The following is a 19,947-nucleotide window of genomic DNA, read 5'->3' on the forward strand; positions in this document are numbered from 1 at the left end:
AAGAGAACGGCATCATTTTCCACTTTTTTTTTTTTTTTAATCATTCGTACATGCCTGGGTTGTTTAAAGCCATGTTTATGATAGTCAACAAAAACTAAAAGTTCAAAATTGCTTTACTGAAAACACGTCCACGCATGAATTATTGCACTCTACTGCACTTTAGCTAATATACACAATGTTTATAGAGCAGAAAGCTGGAGTGGAGGAGACATTTGGACTGACGCACCACCGTCGCTTCCCTGATTCAAAAGAACCCACTCTGTGGGTACAATTCCAACATGAAACGCTAATGCCATCTAGCGTCATAAAATTGATGTCAACACAAATCAATGTTTCAAACGGCACGTTTTTAATTTAAAAAAACTTAAAAATTACTATCAATTAACTAAAAGATTTAACCATATTTGTATTAGGTTAACTTATTTTTGTAGATTTAGAACAAATATAAAATCTGCAATTTGTAATTAATCATAAAACTTTTTTTTTAATAGCCCTATTTATTGCGTAGTACTTTGTGACCTTTTATCTTGCTCTTGACAAATATGCCATATATATAAAAAACTTAAACTTAAAAAATTTGCCAAAATGAAGCACGTAAAAAAGAAAAAAAACTAACAAACTTGCTCTACTAACTAACTACACAACATTTTTATTTTCACTTTACAGGGACTTTCAAGAAATGCAAATGTATTGAACTAAGAACCTAAATACAACTGAACTGTGCTTGTGCATACCACTAGAGGGGGCCAGCGTGCTACCGCTTCTCATGTACCACACTTTCAGGCTCACTGGAGGTGACGTGTCTATACGTAAGCATGTTTTTCCCATGCGCAGGTGCAGCAGGTGCAAGTGTTCGCCGACGTCCAATGCACCGTCAACCTGGTGGGCGGCGACTCATACCTGAGTCAGAGCTCCATCGCAGCCGCCCAGAAGGGTCCCGGACCCCCGCCGGGCGCCCCGACCAGCCAGGCCCAGCAGAAGAGCCTCCTCCAGCAGCTGCTCACCGAGTGACGTCCTCCACCCCCTCCCCCGGCCCGCCTCAAACCGTCACCCGGCAGACCACCACTCCCTTTTCACTCGTACGCCTCCTCTGGACCCGTGGCAGTCTCACCTCACTTCAGGACGGACGGCGTCTGGCCGTGGGTGGCGTTTAACCACTTCCCGTGGCGCCGACGCCCCGAGGAGGGGCCGGCGTGGGAGGGCGCCGGCGAGCTGCCTGTCTGACAACCTGTCTGTCTGCCTCAGCCTATTCAAGGCAGTGTTGTCTTTGCTGCTCATCCCCAACCCCAGCCATCACCCACCACCTGCTTCCTGGTTGCTGTCCAATCAGGACACAGGAGTACCTCGGAGGGGCGGCGGCGGCCCCGGTCTGGGCTTTTTGGTTCGCTTTTCCGGGAATGTGACGACGGAAGCTCGGTATCAGCTGGTTCTGCGACGCTCTCTCTCTGTCAGCTACACAGTGCCTGGTGGAAGTCTGAGCTTCATTTTTTGTTTTTTCTTCTTCCACACACGATTATTCAATTTGATTTATTTGTTCTTGTTGTTGTTCTGCTCTCTTCATTGTCATCATCTCGTTCAGCTCCGACAACAGCCTGCAAAGGACGCGCTTGACGATACATGGATGGGAGACAGACGGGATGCTGCTCACGTTTCATTTTGGAACTCTTTTTCTCTTATTTTTTCTATTAAGTATAACAGACAAAAACCGTGAGAGACTGTTGGGATTATTTAACAGTCGCGTGTTTATTAGCCCTCACCTCAGCAGCTGTGAATACGAGGCCGCCTCGGCCTCTCTCTCTCTCTCTCTCTCTCTCTCTCTCTCTCTCTTTTGAGTCGCTCGTTTTCTATCCCGCGCTAACTCGGCCTATCAGTGTTGTTTGCCACGCAGGCGTGTGTGGCGTTGTACAGTACAGAAGGAAGGACATTAACGGATGACTCACCGCAAAAAAAAAAAGAAAAAAGAAAGGAAAATAGCATACCCCTTTCACGCAGTGCCGGCAAGGCGATACAAGCATTGGTTGGTAGACGTTTGTCTGAATCCAGCACCGACATTCAACTGGCATTTTGCAAATTGAAGACAATGTTTGGCGTTTACTTAAAATGGCTACCATCTCTTGAGACAAAATGAGCACCGATCCTTTGATGTGTTTTTTTTTCTCCTCCGCTGAATCCGGCACAAATAATTTTCCTAAATTTTACAACATTTGTTGACTGTGTCGGCACCATAGAAAAAAAACCCCACCACTTTCACGCCGTGCCAGCAAGGTGAAACCAGCACTTTTTTCTCTCTATTTTTTTTTTTTAACGTTTGATTGAATCTGGCACTAATATTTGACTGCCTTTTTAAGCACTCTAAAATGTAACTAACCAAGATGGCAACCAACTCCGGCCCTAGATGTAAAATGTCACTTTTTCTTTCAAGTTTCTCTGAATCCAGCACAAACATTCACACTTCTGTTTAAAAACATTTTACCCAAGCTATATTGATACCATGGTGCTGGCACAGAGTCTGTGATATTTTCCTGAATCCGGCACCAGCATTCGACCGGCATTTTACAAATTCTGCATTAAACATGCCGTGCTCCGTATGAAAGGGCAATAAACCGAACATCGTTTAAAGTCCATACAGCTGTTTGAGCACTGGTTCTTTTTTTTTTTCTCCCTCAATTTGGCACCAACATTTGAGCGCCATTTTACCCAACCAAGATGGCCACCGGTTCGGTGTGAAAGGGTGAAAGTTTTTTTGAGTCATGCCGTACTGAAATATATTGCATCGGAGGAGGAAGTAGTCCCCCCCACCCCATCCAAAAAAAAAAAAAAAATGTGAAGAGATTCATCCCAATCCTACGTTGCCATTTTTTTTTTTAAGCACTTCAGGCACTGTGCCGAGTCGGGTGCGTATTTTTGAGGACGTACCAGTCGTAATCGGCGGCAAACATTCTCTCACTCGCCCGCCAAAGCAGTTTGTTTACAATCTTTCGGCGCCCCACGTATATTCGCATCCTGCGCTTCGGACTCCCTCAAAACGGACGCCGCCATCAGGAGAAGCTCTGTCATTCCGCGCCCTACCTCAGAGCACTTTCGATTTTCTTACGATTACCTCATCCTTCTCTTTGCCAGACGCACACGCCGCCTGGTTTCGGACCTCGTTTCACACTGTGAACTCAGCTGTTTCTTCTTCGGTTACATTTTGTTGTTTTGTTTTTTGTATTCTGGTGACGCAGTCTCAATCCAGGAAAAAACCGCAACGTGCTCTTTCACACAACCTTGTAGACTTCAAGATTTTTTGTTTTTCTATTGACGACCATTTCTCCGCTTTGCTGTATTTTCTTTTTCTATTTAAATGACTATGTGGACAAAAGTATTGGGCCGGGGAGGATTCAGGAATGTGGTGCGAGGTTTCAGCGTGTTTGCGCTTGGATGGACCTGACGGAACGTTTGCTCCTAGCATTCTTCTCGACCGTACTCACCCGAACACGTTGTTACGGACCTCAAAGGAACTTCCTCTGGAAGAATTGTCAATTATCATTCTGCTCTGTTAAATGGTGGGTCCCAATACTTTTGTCCAAATAGTGCAGGGGTGGGAAAAGGGTGGCCCCTTGGGCCCATCTTTTTTCTCTCTAAAGTTGGTTAGTTCAAATGTATTTATTCGTTTTTAAAAAATCTATTATATCATTAAGTGATTGGTTGTAAATATTAAGTAAAAACAAAACATTTTATATACAGTGTGTTAAAAAAAGTATTTAATATTCCAAAACGGGGGGGAAAAAAATCATCAAAAATTCAACACGCAACATCCCAAAATGAAAATGTGAAATATGTTTAACATGCACAACCCCCCCCCCCACCCCCAAACCCAAAACATTACAATCTTAAAACAGACCGTAATAATTAGCGCCTGACCAATATTGATTTCTTGATATTTGGCAGAATGAAATTATAATAGCCGATTAATTGGCCAATTTATGTATAAAAACATGTTAGTAAAATAAACTTTTTTTTTTAATCACTTAACGCTTAACAACAATAATAATCATTACGTGCAAAATATTTGACCGTTTTCTAATCCTTGTGAATTTTTAGTGGTTAGCAAACAACGCAATGGTGCATTTCTGCCACCTACTGGTTTGGAGTGCGGAAGAGAATATCTAATACTAACTCTTAAATTATGTAAAATAAAAATTAAAGCCCCGACCAATATGGATTTTTTTTTCTTAGGTTGAGGCTGACTTAGAATTTTATTGGTGGGGGGGGGGGGGGGGGCTCACATGAATGTCTTTATCTTATGTTGTAATGTGTTTGTTTTTTGTTTTTTAATCACAGATTGCCTATTTTAGAAGCGCTAATATTGGCTTTTGTATTTTTAATACTTTTGCAAACATAAATAATTATGTTGCCATTATGGGATGTTGTGCATCGAATTTTGGGCAGCAAAATGAATTTAGTTCATTTTGTAATATTACAAAATGTAAAAAAGTGAAGCTGTGAGTACTTTCATACATTTGGAATAAGGAAGTTTTTTTTAACAATAAGAAAGTTATTTTGTCATTAGAATCAATTGTTTCGCATGCAAAATTTTTGTTGTTGATTTGAAATGAGTCCAAAAGTTTGCCCACCCCTGATTATAGCGTTTGTATCTTTTCTTTTGGGGTTGGCATTTTCCCAAATTCCCATATCGGACTACAGTGGCATCAAATTTGGTTTCCGGCAAGCGCAAAGTGGGAGAATGTTTATTTTGTCATTTTTAATCTTCTTGTTTGTCACGCGTCCAGTCCCTCGGCCGACGTTTTTTCTGCAGGGATGAGGAATCCTTTTCCTCTCTTCACTCCACACTACAACTAAAAGCCAAAAAACAAGCGATGCACGTTGGAATTCCAGATGTTATGCAACAGCTGCTCAGTGGAAAGGCCTCCTCCCTTTTCTTCCTCTTCCTCCTCCTAGTCGGCAGGTACAGGCTTTTTGTTAACATGATGTAAATATCAAAGAGAAATGTGAATAATAATAATAGTAAGGAGAATCATCATCATCAAGACAAGTTTGTGGTAAATACTCGCCTCCGTCATTTTGTTTTTGTATTGTTTTGGATTTTCTACTTTTTATTTTTCAAATTCTTTCGATGATGATGATGATGATGCGTATGTATATGACTATCAGTGCGTGTGATGAATACTGTATATTATTATTATTATGAATCTTCTCCTTTCCTGCTCCACGTGTCTGATGCCAGAGAATGGTTTCTATAGCGACTGCTGAATGTGATTTTTACTGAGCGACGAGCAGTGTGGACTGGCTTTTGTTTTTATTTGTCGTCGTCGTCGTACGGGTTCTTTTAAAAGAGAAAAAAAGGCCATATTGTATTTTTTTTCTCTGTCTCTCTCTCTCTCTCGCTGTCTCTCACTCTCTCTCTCTCTCTCTCTCTCTTGTTGTCATAGCCGATGCGAGAGAGTGGAGCCTCGGCAAGTTGGAGAAACTATTACAATGCCCCACCCCACCCCTCCCCGCCACAAACTCCCTCTTAGTGATCATAAATGACCAAAGCCTCAAAAGATCTCGTATGCAAACTTTTGTCACAATGTTAGCGCCCTCTTGTCTTTTAATAGAAGTGGCCCCAAGTCGACATTAGCTATGCATCTTTTTGCCAACAAAAAAACAAAACAAAACAAAACACCTGAGCCACGACCCATTAACGTGAATTCGCATTTTGCTTGCCTATGTTGAGGAAAATCCAAACCTCGTGTATGTTTCCGCCGTAAAGTTGTTTTAAACGGAGGGATGAAAAGGTTGAAAAATAACACAAATTTGGGAAAGAATCTCCACGGAGGAAAAAAACACAAGTGACATTTTTTGCAACTTGGATTGGGAGGGAAAAAATGGCAATTACGAATGCTTTCTCATATATTTTTTTCATCCATGCCAAACTCGATGCAAATATTCTCCAAAAACAGGAAAAAAAATGCATAATTTTTCAGGTTAATTATTTCTGTTGTGGAGAAGGCAAACAAAAACAAAAAAACATGGAAACACATTTTTGTTTTAGCTTTTTTTTTTTTTTAATGGACATGCGTGCTTATCATTGGACAGCAAATTTCTAAACAAATTGTCATAAGGTGGCAGCAAAGAAGACAATTTCCTTTGCTATCCTTTTTCGTTGTTGCTAAACTTATATGCAAATATCATCCCCAAAAATGTATCTCCAGGTTTTGTGAGTTTTTTTGTTTTTATCAAAAAAGCAACACAAAAATATTTGTCATTATATTTCAGACTGTCCAAATTTTTTTTGTCATAAAGTAGAAGCAAAAGAAGACATCACTCCTTTTCTGTCTGCTAAATTGATGCCAAAACAAAACGTATCACTCACTTTATTTTGTTTTTGTACTAAAATAAAATAATGAAAATGCGTGCTTATCAATGGACATGTTTTTGTAAAAGACGTTTACTAATGCTAACTTTGTTATTGGTCTATGCTAAAAAAAAAAACTGGTTTTCATTAATCCGATTTCGCTCAAACACTCAGACCTCAAACTCTCGGAACATTCCGGATCACAACGCGGTTCTAGGCGGAGCTCGGGCACCTGTCTTCTGTTGAGCTTCTCCTCTCCACTTTTTTTTTTTTGGGGTGGGGGGTCAACTCACTTTTCCTATACTGTTTTTATGCAGATTTTCAAAAAAAAAGATGCCTCGTCTGGTCTGGTCTGGTTTTCTCCACTTTCTAGCGCCGAGGTTCCACTTTCTCCCCTTGTACAAATTAATATAAATAAATATATAGAGATATAAATATATGATACATTTTACTTTTTTTTTTTGTAATATGACCCTCATGTAATGTTTGGTTGTAAAGAAGAGGCACGGGAGCAGCTACAGTATGACGAGTGACAGTGTTTATGTGGGACAACTTTTTTTAATTTATGCATGTTGGGAGTTTTTCTGTCTTTTATTTTCATTTTTTTTTCTTCACAATCCCCGTCCACCACCACCGCCAATCTGTTCAGGTGTGATTTTGACAAAAATAAAAACAACCTTTTTATTTCTTTGGGTGTTCTAGACAATCAGTGCGGGTCGCCTCAGTGGCCCCTTCCTCCTCCAAGTTGGATTCAATTGTACAAAAGGAAAAAAAAACACCTACCTGGAACTTTTTTTCGTCTGTGGCTGCTCAAGTTTACACACAAAAAGAAACACTTCTCGAGTACACACAAAACACCTCGTGCATCATTTTAAATCCCTCGCTCATTTTAAAGAAAATTATTTTGAATGTTTTAGGTTTTTTTTGTTTTTTTGTTTTTGCTCCTCTGAGGTGAGGACATGTATTTCTTTTTTTCTTTTTTGACTAACAAATCTATAACATCTGAATATGAATGTGGGAATGCAACACATTGCAATAAAAGCACCATTTAAAATGCAGCCACCATTTTGGTGTCTTTTTATTATGTAACTGAAGGTTAAGACGACATTTCCTCCCAATGACGTGAACATGGTAATCCGACACATTATTGAATCCAGTGTTGTAATATCACTTGTAGCCACAAGATGCCAGCAAAGCCTTTCTGCTGGCTCTTTTGTTTCTCCAACACTGACAGTACATGTTTAACGGTCATTTGGTGTATACCCACATACTGTATGTTGTATGTCGTGCCTCTACCCACGACAGAAGCATGACACGACTTTTGTTAAAATATATCATTTTAGAAATTGCTCCGTGGAGGTTGTCTGAGCGAGAGTATAGGTAAAAAAAAAAAAAAAGTTAAAAGTGGCCAAGTTGTCAACCAACCGTCATTATGCTTTTGTAATTTAGTTTCTCTATGTTCGCGGCCATTTTGTTAGTGGGCATGTCACGGTTATAACCACGACACTCATTGAAAATGTTGACATTTTCTGAAATGGCCGGCAGGGAATGCGTTTTAACATAACGAATAAAGCATCTAGCCATCTTAACAATAAATCCTCCATAAACCACTGTCATATTAGTCGTGATACGTAGAAGATAAAAAAAATATATATGCCTGTGAGTATTATTATCTGTTTAAATGTTTATGGTAACATTTCTGTTGCTGGAAGGGTTCAAAAACTGACTGGCGAAGCTAACCGTTGTTTTGTAAACAGTGTTTTCCATTGCTAGCATTTTCTAGCTTTCCTATATGAAAACTATATGTTATTTGAAATACAGAGTATATGCCTACAGCACTTAAACTAAAAAATTTAAAAATTTAGCAAAATTGCATTTTGAAAATTCGTAATCGCGGGTCAGTCGTATCTCAAGGCACTAGCGAAACGGTACGAAGGTTGCTTCTTTACGCTTCAACCTTTGACTGATTATTAAGGCTCTCATGTTTAATTGATCAATGCTAGCTGGCTCATGTTTGCGCCCACAGAGACGAGACACACACACAAATACACACACATAACATGGCCTACTTTGAAAAAGCTTTTCCCGTTTGCGTCGTCCCAATCCGGTCAAAATTTCCCAAGATGCAGCTTGTTGTGAGCGTGTATGTTGTTGTTGCTTAGAAACACTTTTTTCCCTCATTTTTTTGAAGCCCCTCCCAGTCGGTGGTCTCTTTTATGAATATCATTACATATCTCTGTCGAGACAGCGAGACATCTTTATCCGTCTTAATCTCTATTTTTGCTCTCCATCCGGCACAAGGAGGTTTATTTCTTCGTATGATAGGGCGTCCAAAGTCGTTTATTTTGTTTTTTAAATTCTAATAATATCATCTAACGATTACACCCAAAAAGTTTTAATGTTGAAAGATTTTCTAATTAATAATAAAAGGAATGCAGATGCAGGCCACCAGTAAAATTCACATGTATGAATTTTTTATCTGCAAAAAACAACCGCATTTCATTGAGTCACTTAGAGTAGTTGTGAAAGTCGTTGTCGTTTCAAGACTTCATGACTGAATCATTCTGCCCCCCGGTGGCCAAGTATATTATTATTATTTTCATAAATAGAAGATGATGTGGGCCCCACTTTTTTTTTTTTCCTATGCTGACCTCCTTGTGTTCTCGAGTTTGTACACATCCATTTGGGGTCGACTTAATCACAAGTGACATTAGGACTTAACTGCAGGAGGGCCTGGCCAAGGTGACTGCTGGTGGCCCCGCTTTGCTGCACTCAATGTGAGGCTGAAGGCTGAGGGCGCCACCCCTCCGCAAGCCCCCCGCCGGGCCTCCATCTGTTGGCTGGATGCTTACACGTCGCGATTGATGACTCGATGACGGGCGGCGGCGCCGTGAGTGACAGAGTGATTCGGACCCCCCTCGGGCACCCCTGGGTCGCCCCTCGGCCGCAGCCCCGATTTCCGGCACCGTGCCAACAAGGCTAATGGGATGACGGATGGCGGATGCAAAAAGTATAGGGACACCATTCAAATGAAAAGCGAAGACAAAAGTCAGACTTAGATATTCCAAAATGTAAAAATAAAATATGGAAATGCACATTTCAAACATCTTTATTTATTTTTTAAAGTTATTTTTTCAAAAACTTACTGTACATTTAAATTCTAACTAATGCAAAAGTATGACATTCATGTTATAGAATTACATTTAAAATACATGTTTCTATACCCATGTAGAAAATAAAATGTGTAAATTTCATAAATACGAATATATGTTTATCTCAAATAAGTGATTTAATCAAAAAAAACTAAAATGAGTGTGGAAACAATTTCTTCGGTTTCTCCACACGGGGGCGCCTATTCACATTCACATTGATTGCAACACACCTGCCGGCTGCCAGCTGAGGTTTGACGCAAAGAAGAAGAAAAACGATGAGGTAAGCAGCCCAAAATGTCAAAAAAGTGACGGATAAAAGTCACCTTTAGTCCATTGCCAGATCACAAATTTACTTCTGATTGTTTTTGTAGGATCGTTTTCACACTTGAAGGCCTTCTACGCGACCCCGGAGGACGTTTTCTGGACGTTTGGAGCTAGTAAGATATACGTCCGTGCTCACAGCAGGTAAGCTGCTATGCTAACCTGTATAATACAATACAGTACATGCCACTAGCAATGATCATTTAGCTATGTTAAAGTGTTTCTCAACATTATGGAATCATTTAAATTGATACTGTCAATATTATACTGGTTAATTATTGTTAAGTCCAAGAGAATATGTGTATACATTGTTTAATGACAACACAAACACAATATTTGAAGGTTGCTGTCTAATTACTGTTTCACACATTTGTGGTGATGTTTCTTGTATTTTTGTGGAGTAATTTAGAAAAATGTTGCTCCTTGGAGTGCACTACGTTTGAAGCACCACTTTTGGAAAATAAGAATATTACTGGACAATGCACCCTTGACCGCAAATCGATTTATTGTGTAACGTGTTACAGTGGTAAGTCTAGAATGAAACCCATTTTGCCACAATTGTATGATTCAATTCAGTAAATAACAAGGAATTTAAAAATGTAGTTTTCATGGGTTTCAATTGACCAAAATTGGCAAAACCGGAAAAGTTACAGTTTGATGGCAATGTATATTATGTATATATTTAAAGTTAGAAAGGACACAAATCCCCATCCATGGTAAGTCTAATCACATTTGCATTTGTGCTGCTGAAATGTTTCAAAAAAGGAAGGGAAGTGGCCAAATGCCAGTATTGAGCTGCTTGCTGAAGTGGAGAAAATGTATCAAATGGACCACAGTGTTTGATTGTTGGCAGCCATTTTGTTGTCACGTGTTGTATTATTTCAGAAGCATTTATTTTCTAAACGAAATAAGCCCCAAAAAGGTGAGTCTTCCAACTAACTTTGCCGCCAGCTGTCAGAATCAGCATGATTAGCGTTAGCCACGAGTAGGTGAGTGGGCTTCTTTCCGGAAGGAGTTAATTGAGGCCCACGGACGGCGGGTGCGCGGCACCTGTTCTTGGATGGCACCCTGCCACCGCGACCGGTCCGCCTGCTGTGGAGGACATTCATGCCTTGATGAGGAATTAGGAAGTCATTAGGCAACTCCAGACGACGAGCATCTCCACTTCCACGCGGCTGAGTGCATGACAGGCTAATCGGTGGTCTTGTAAAAAAAAGCAGCCACGTCCTGCTGGGCGGCTGACACATGACCGCATGTGCTTGTCACAGGGAACATGTCCAAATATATCTCCATCCACATCGATGGGGTTTCTTAAATTTTTGAATTCATAGTGAGCCCCTGTTCATAACGAGGGATACTTTTACACCAATGAGGGATTGAAGTCGGACTGATTCCAGTGATATCTTTTTTTTTGCCAACTGGAGTAAAATGTTCCCTGAGCTGTTCACTTAGCTGAACAACCGCCGCCCCATCCCTGTCACCTAAAGACCCCAGGTAACAACCATCTCCAACCGAGTGTGTCGTCGCTTCCCCAAAAGCGACTCCCGCCGACTCCCGACTGCACACTCAATTAGCCGTCAACCTTTGGCAGGCCGAAACCAGAAGCTCGCCCAAGCGTTCCAACCTACGCCTGCCTGGAAGAAACCCTACTCAGAAGGCAAAGAGACAAGAGGATTTTTTTTTTTTTTTTTTTGTCTCCTGGTGGAGAATAAAGGTTAATAACAGTCCTTTCTTGTGTCATATTTGACATGACCAGTCATGACAGTAATTACAATCATTACACTCCAAAGGATGTCGAGTTATCCCTCTTAAACACAGGCCGCACAAAGGAAATCAATTATTCAATCAGAGCTCTCCCATTCAGCGGCGCCTGAGTTCACTTCATTTTGGGCCCGGGTGAATCTGCCGTAAATAAACCCGGCGACCGACGCGAAGAAAAGACGGCGCAGGCCCCCTAATTTGTCTCCTTTCAGCCGGTCAATCACGCTCTCAAAGGAATGCGAGCGTACTCTGACAATCAGCGCGACGTGAATGGGAATGGGTTTCATCTGCCGTTTTGCATAAGTTATCTGGCGATAAAGAGGGGCGCAGGAGGGAGGGGGGGGGGGTGGTGTGGTACAGTTGGCAAGTGCAGCCCAAAAAAAGCCCCACGCTTTCCACCATCGCCGCCTGCCCCTCCTTCAACTTATCCCTTAGCCATCTTCGTCTCGCCCGTGCCATCCACGATTGGCAACGTGTAATTTAAGAGCACGGGCACAAAGACCAAATGCCAAGCCCATAATGGAAGCTGGATGTCTTCTGATTCTAATGGGCCTCTCTGCCAGCAGTCCCAGGGCCTGTAATTAAGATCACCAGGACACCGGAGAAGAGACACTCACAAAGCGCTCGGGACCTGGATCGAGAGGAGGGAGGGAGGGAGGACGTTTTAATGACTGGCACGTGGGAAAAATGTAATGATGGGACTTTTTCTAATGAACTTTCGCGTGGCCTTCACTGAGGAAGAAAACGGTGATGTGATGTCTGTATTTTGCTGTTCCGCATTCGAAGATCACCAGAGAAGAACCCCACACACAAACTGTTTGAGACCTTGATTCAAAAAAGAAGGAGCCGGAAAATACCAGTGACGAGTGCATGCAAACATACAAGTTGGACTTGCTTGTCTCTGTGGACTTTGGTGTGCCGTAAATGAAGCTGGAGATCTGCCTAATTCCAAAATCACCAGGACACCAAAGAGGAGATGGACTCAAAAAGCACTCAATACCTTGATTAAGTGGAAGGAGAGGAAACTATTCAACTTTGGTGTGGTATTGACTAAAAGGCATACATTGTCTTGTCTTGTCAAGATCAAGCACATTTAATGTCCTGAGACAGACCCACAATGTGCTCAGGAACTTGATGAACAGTAAGGAGTGGGCTGGCATGTGGGAAAATGCAAAACATGGCCTTCTTGTCAATTGATTATGGCACGGCGTCGTCATAGAAGACAGCTATTTTCTGATTGGAAGGTCACCAGGACACCGAGACGACAGATCCACCACACAGTTCTGAGGAACTTGACTGGGAGGAAAGAAGGTGGAAACGGGCCTCGTTCCTGTCAAAGTCCCTTATCCACAGCACAGGACTTACCCCTTGTCAGTCGTGCTAATGCTATCATTAGCGTAGCCTTATTTCTGGACATTACAACTGCATAGTCCACAGTCTCCACTTTTATTCACTGCCGCGCTCAATCAAGGGAAAGAAAAACGGAAACCACAGCCGCTGGCTCAGGGAAAAAAAGTCTAAAGGGAGACTCTTATCAATGGGCTTGAAATTGTTGTTCACTCTGAGGAAGCGTTCATTTGTGACATCAGGATCTGATTCTATCGGGCCTCAGCTTTGGTTCCATGATATCACAGGGGGGGGGGGGGGGGGGGGCAAACTGCAAGATGGCCTCTGTTACTCAACAGACTTTGGCGTGACGTTAACTGCGCGCAAGCGTCCGTTTGTGACGACGAGAAACAATCTGCATATGTTCTGATTCTAACAGGCCTCTTCTGTGGGCTCAGGGTCTGTCATTCTAATCTCAGAGGGAAAAATATCAGTGACTGGCACCCAAAACACTATCAAAGTTGGCCTTTTGTCAATCGACTTGCGCGGAAACGTCTGTTTGCTAACATTGGCATCCGCCCCATCAGGGAAACCGGCTGTGTTCTGATTCTAACGGCCTCTTCTTTGGGCCCAGGGCCTATAACTCGGATCATCAGGACAGAGAGGGGGGAAAAAAAAAAAATCAGCTTACTGGCATATGCAAAACCGTAAAAGTTGGCCTTTTTTCAATGGACTTTGGCGCTTGGACTGTGTCTGCGACTCATTAGGCGCCGATCGCTGAAAGTTGTTCCGGTTAACTTTCAAGGATGCACGCCTCCCTTTGATTGCTTATGGAGGGTGACGCTCGGCGGAGAGCAGCTTCACTTCAGAGAGAATTCCGATTAGCAAGCGGCGACTCCATCAGCATTCCTGTAGGGATATTTGATCAATCTGACTGATGAAAGGACTCGTGCGGGCCTTCATATCCGCACGGAGGACAGGAAGTGTCGTCCTCGCCGCTGCCGCCACCGCCGCCGCCGCCGCCGCTCGCTCCCCAGCGTTGTTTTGGTCCCGAGGACACACTCGAGCTGCTGGTGCTCCGGGTGGTTGTGTGTTCAGACCTTTTTCCGTTTAATTAGATTTGTTAAAACAATTTTTGGAGTGCTTTATTCGGTAAAAGCTCTCAGGGGTTAATATCCGCGGAACGCTTCTCTGTTCGCCTCCTTTTCACCAATGGAGCATAAATTATTTAAATTATTCAGAATTGTGCGACCTTTTATCTCACCCCCTTTGAAGGCGGCAAATTAAAAATGCAAATGGACTAACTAATTAATATGCAAATGCATTCATTCCCAGTTAACAATTAGCAATTAAACCTGCAGTGTCTAGAAAGAGCACTGGCAAAATTAGCAACTTATTTTTGCTGTTTGAAAAAATCGTCAGTCCCACACACACGCGCGCACAAAAAAAAAAAAGATGATTGACGAGACGACTTGAACTGACGACCACCTGCATCGCTGTAAACAAAACGAATAGGATGACGTTCTAACGTCGCAGACGCTAAAAAAATCAGAGTGCCGCCGTGTCGCCTCCAAAAAAAACAACAAAGGTGTCATCGTTTTTTCAATCATCTTTTTTTGTCCTGCTTGGCTGCTCGCCTTTCATAACTCAATCAAGCCTAATTAGAACGTTTAAAACTATTTGTAGCTGGTCATAAAGCACTTCTGTCCACAATTTTGACACGCTAGCATAGCGCAGACGCCCGTATTCTGCTACGTGTCAACCATGTCTAGCTAATTGACATGATCGCCAGAAATATCCATCAAACACTTCCTTTTCAGTCTGATGTTTGCGTTCACTTTTTAAAAATTGTTTTTTTACATTTGTTTGAAAATATAAAAATGTAATAAACCACCGTAAATCTCGCTGTATCCATCAAACAAGTGCTTGCTCTTCAGTCCATATTTTTCACTCTTTACGTTCAGTTTGCACAGCGGTCAAAACAAAGAATATGCTGTCCTGTGTTTTGATCAGATGATTAAGTTACAAAGTCTAATTGATGCATTCAATACAGGTAGCTAAACTATCATATACGGTTTCATATTAAGTACATTTAAATTTCAACATAGATAGTAAATACAGTCTCTTGAGGACTCCCTAATCTGTTGGAATTTAGATTTAATTTGGGATTGGTGAAAGATTCTGGTTTAGTAACTCTGTAGGTGGACGGTGGTGTCTGGTTGGTGTTGGATTTCACTTTGTTTCTTTCCTTTGATCCTTCCTCTGGACTCCTGACAACTCCACGACTCTGGCGGGTATCTGGTTGGGGTTAGAGGTCTTGGATTTGTGGCGGGTTTTGGGTGAATTGAGGAGCACGGTCACCCCCCCCCCCCAAAAAAAAAGAGCAATGATGACATGTTGACTCGGAAAGGCTGCCGAATGAATAATAATGAGCTCTCGGAGAGAAAAATAAAAGGTATTTACTTTGTGACATTGCGAGCTTTGTTGAAACACAAAAAGCTCAACTTTCTCGTTTCATCGGACAGAAACAAAATCAACTTTCCCTCCTGGTTCGCTTCCAAACCGCTTCATCTGAATGCAACGGATGCCTTTTGGACGCAGACCATTTTGCGTAACCCGCGCACATAGTCTTTGATTTTGCGGACGTGAAAGAGCAGGACGCTATCGCCACACACTTTTCCTATTTCCTCCCCAACGCAATCTTCTACTCTTCTACGCTATCTCCCGCATTACACCTCACGATAGCGGACGCGCCGCAGTCGACATCAATCATGCGCGGCGAGCCTCCACTCTGCGCATTTTAGCGCGTGGCGATGCCGCGGCGCGATAGCGGGCGAGGTGCCGGGGGCCAGGAGGCGTGAACTGCACCTCCTTAAAGGTTATCTGCCGTACACAGACCCGGGGGCACCCGCCTGGCGCACCTCGGCGCCATTCAGCCGAAGACGTACAAAGTGATGCGTGCGCAGGGAGATCGGTGTCGACGTGACAATAGAGGTCAGTCAGTCAGTCAATCATCAAGGGAGGCGGCAGGGCACAAGAATGATGTTCTCTTTTTTTTATGAACATGCCTCCTCATATACAAATAATAAATGTCAGCGTTAGACTTGATCTCTTGTCTAATGTATTAGAGCCACACTTGGAAAAAACTAAATACGACAATTAAATTCGACATGTACGAAAAGGTGTCATCTTACAATACGTTTTTTTTAAATTGAGAATAGAGTTGTGTGTGTATATATATATATATATATATATATATATATATATATATATATATATATATATATATAAAAAAATTTTTAAAGTACTAATGCAGTGTTGAATTACATTTTTGGGGAAAAATGACAATTAAGTCAGACTTTTATAGTCTTTTTTTAATATATTTTTGAGTACCGTATTGTATTATTATTATTATTATTTTTATTTTTTTTAGAAAAATAAAGTGGAATAGCATGGCAATGCTATAAGGAGCATGACAAGCAATGACCATTGAGTTAAAGCAAGTTTGTTTTTGTGTTCTTAACCAAAACGTCGCAATCTGATGCTTAAGTAGTATTTTTGGAAAGTGAAGCAGTAATTATTCAAGAAAAATGTCATAGAAATTATTATTATAATTATTATTTTTTTAAATATAGTGTCTTGGAATCTTAGGGGGAGTCATTGTTGGGGGGAAAATCCCTGAAAATTACTAAATTATGAGGGTCATCTATTTTTAAAGAAATGCAGCTTTTTTCTTGTAAGATTGCACCGTTCGAAATAAGCGGTTTGGCAACACAATTTGCAAGGCAAAATGATCATTTTGCGCCTCATTGAAACCCATTGAATAGCAAAACAACCGCCAAGACATCCCAAAAAGCTTCGCGAGGCTGCGTGGCTCACGTCACACAACACGTGCGTTCACAACAGAGTCACTTCGAAGTCGGTAATCACCGCCTCCGTGTCGGCGAATAACTTACATACCTGACAAGTATCGTTCTGATGAAGGAAGAAGCCATGCTAATTGCTAAGATAACCTAAGATTGACACGGCTAGTGCGTTTTGACACTGAAATTAAGTGCTTCGGTGATGGAGTCCACTTTCCACAGACGTCTGCGTTAAAGTGGAGAACATCCAAATTTGAATAGCAAAATAGCAGGCATATTGCTATATCAGAACCGGAAATGAATTACGGTCCACTACACTACGCCTTACATCAGTCAGGAGGAGTGGCCTATAAGGTTAAAACTATTTTAATTTAGTGTAATATCAGTAATGTTATTTGTTTTCCCTAACCCTAGAATTATAAAGTTGCTCTTCAAATGAACTGCTCCGCGAAGACAAAAAAAAAAAAAAAAGATTTCAAGCCTTGTACTCAAAAGAAATCTGACATTATTCTGTTGGTTTTTCTTTTTTTCCCCTTCTTCAGTGTGTGGCCCTAATACTTGCTGGTACTTGTCAGGCTGCAGCTCGCGCCTGAGGGCTGAGCGGCACCACCTTTGGCACGGTGATTACTGCGCCTTTAAACGCCAGCGTCTTTCATTAAGTCGCATTTAGTGCCCACTTCCCCCGACGCCCCCGGTGTTATATTGCCAAAGAAGCTTCATATTTTATTTATTGCACTTTAATATTGTTTTTGAATATTTGCGCTGCCTTTAGGCCTCTCGCGCCGTCACGTCGCCCTCTTTAATTTCTCCGTGGAATTGATTTCCTATGGCTTCGAGTGACGTTTGATTAAAAAAAAAAGAAAAAAAAGAAAGCCTTGCAGTGTGAAAATGTAAACGAAGCCGTTTGCGACAATATCTTTGGATTATGCTCGCGTTTACCCCTATTTAATTGAATTGATTCTTGTTTACGTTGCGCGTCGTCCTGCGCTAGATTGGGCGGCGTTTAAGAAATTCACACCTCGCCGGCCCGCCCGCCCGCGCCGCTTCCTCGTCCGGTTTAAATATTTAATACGCTCGCGCGCTAATGTACAGCGGCGTAATTAGTGCGGCGCATGGCAGAGGCTCGGCGAGCATCTCTTTATCCGCTCACTCGTGGAATAAATAGAGCTAAAACACAAGAAATGCGGGCAAAGAGTCTCTTTCAAGCAAATAGGCTGGGGGTGGGCTAGATAATTAATTCCGAGATTAATGTACTGTAGCACTGGTGTGTTATTAAAACGCTATTTTTAAATTACAGCTCAGAAAGCACCCCCTTGGGATTAAGAGTGTTAGCCACTGATCTCTGCTTAAGTTATGGGAGGAAACGCAAGGGGGGGAAGAAGGGGGGGGGGCTACTTTATATGCCCAGGTCGCTTCTTCTTACAGCTCGACGCCGAGAATCTTTTTGCTGTTTGCTCTCCTCGGTGGTTCACTTAAATCGCCTTTAGTCTCCTCATTAATGCACTTAGAACTTTTTGCCGGCTAGATAGAAGGGGGCCGCAGCGGGCTCGCAGCGGGCGTTTGATGCCCAAATATCAGGCCATGTTTGCTGGGAAAACACATTTGTTTGTCATGTTGGAGACGGCGCGGCGCGCTCGTTCCCGTTTGAAAGGAACTTGTGTGATGGAGGGGCCGCTACTTTGCTACTGTTGTTACTTGGCAGTTGATGCAGATGGTTGACCCTGGCGATTCTCATGTTATTGTTTTTACTGGGCAGAAGGTTTTGGTTTGGTCTGGCATGCGTTTCAAGGTTATTAACGGGGTATATACGCTTGTGGTAATTACGAGGCTCCAAGGTGGTTCGCTTTGGGGTCTAGGGTTGAAGTTTAGAGTTTTGGATAGGGCAATTTTAGGCGTAAGAATTGTGGGTTGTAGGTTTAAGGTTGTGTAAGGGATGAGCTACTATTACTGCTTAGGGTTGGAGTCGCCCGAACCTTAGGTTTAAGGTCTACTAAGCCACAATCCCAACATGGATATAACTACTGCGCTAGTCCAGTGTTCATTGTGTTATGCTGGACTGCATTGCTGCAGTAATTCATCATCAATAGTGGGGTTTCCATCCAATTGTTTAGAATTTTTTTAAGCAAATTTACTGAAAATCCGCAAAACGGACATGCAACTTATGCCTGTCTGTTCTTCTTTTGCGAATATTGAGAGGGGACTCCTCCGCTGTAGGTGTCGGTATACACCATAGAGATGTGATCCACCAGTAATTTAAAAGAAGAAGAACAGGAAGCGACTGCGTCCCGCGATGACATCGTATCAGTTTGCTTTTGTAATTCTTAATAAACCTTAGCGTTTCTTTGCTGTTTTCCAAACATACCTTACTTCATCGTCCACCATTGCTTTTGTGACTACAAACGTACATGTGACATAATATCCGGTCAAAACGTGACGTGCATCGGGTCTTGTCAACGTTTATTCGCAAAACCTGTTTTCATTGCCAAAATTCGCATTTTCCTTTTTTTAGATACGCTTCAAAATCCACCCCCTCCAACCGTAAAAACTTTTTTAGCAAATTTGGGGCCCTTTATTGAATTCCTAGCGTTTCCATTCAGTTTTATTTTCACATTTCTTGAAAATGCAAATAAAAATGGGTGGATGTGAACCCCTCTATTGTGACTTGTACTAGTACTGTCTATTGTGCATGTGCGTGGTTCATGGTTTAAAGTAATTATATAGGCAATTGGAGGTGAATGTCAATTTTACGTGGAAATTCACTTTTCACAGTCAGGCTTGGCGATCCCCCAGGGATAAGCGGGGTCCTGCTGTATTTAGTTTATGGTTAGGATTACTAGTGATTTACAGAGTGGCTGTTAGAGAGCTTTGTATCATTTTATATCGTTGTTTTGTTAATTCAACCCTGATGTTTTTTAACATCAGTGAGCACCTGTAGCTCCTGGCAGATGAATCCGCGGTGTCGCAGTTCTAGAAGGACTTCGGGGCCCATGGCGGCAGAGACCAGTCCATCCTGCTCGCCGTAATTAGCGCGAGCCCTGTTGATTCACCGATAATGAGCGGCAATTCATTAGCTTAGCGCTAATTGCAGCCTCCTTCGCCACCACCGGCACAGCGCCATGTCGTCCCCCACTTCCCTTAACCACTACCCCCCCGCCGCACTCCCCAAAAACTTTTCTCATCTGAG

The 19,947-nt window shown here is 42.2% G+C and overlaps 1 protein-coding gene and 1 long non-coding RNA gene across 3 annotated transcripts in view; both read left to right on the forward strand.

The window, feature by feature from the left end:
* ncoa1 (nuclear receptor coactivator 1) overlaps positions 1 to 7,398 on the forward strand; it is a 35,271-nt gene extending 27,873 nt beyond the window's left edge. Inside the window, exon 22 of the mRNA XM_086060925.1 lies at positions 835 to 7,398. Within this exon, the coding sequence (XP_085917051.1) occupies positions 835 to 1,011 (177 nt within the window). The 3' untranslated portion in view covers positions 1,012 to 7,398. The remainder of the gene's footprint in view (positions 1 to 834) is intronic.
* Positions 7,399 to 9,724: 2,326 nt separating this feature from the next.
* LOC147158798 (uncharacterized) overlaps positions 9,725 to 19,947 on the forward strand; it is a 146,007-nt gene continuing 135,784 nt past the window's right edge. The window contains exons 1-2 of one of the 2 annotated variants that reach the window (XR_015090894.1): positions 9,725 to 9,772; positions 9,864 to 9,957. This is a non-coding gene — a long non-coding RNA (uncharacterized LOC147158798). Of the gene's footprint in view, positions 9,773 to 9,818; positions 9,958 to 19,947 lie in introns of those variants that run through there. The other variant, XR_015090893.1, reaches the window with a different exon arrangement.

Source organism: Leptonotus elevatus, chromosome 18, assembly GCF_054856555.1.
Source record: "Leptonotus elevatus isolate MCC_2025b chromosome 18, RoL_Lele_1.0, whole genome shotgun sequence".
Lineage (NCBI taxonomy): Eukaryota > Metazoa > Chordata > Actinopteri > Syngnathiformes > Syngnathidae > Leptonotus > Leptonotus elevatus.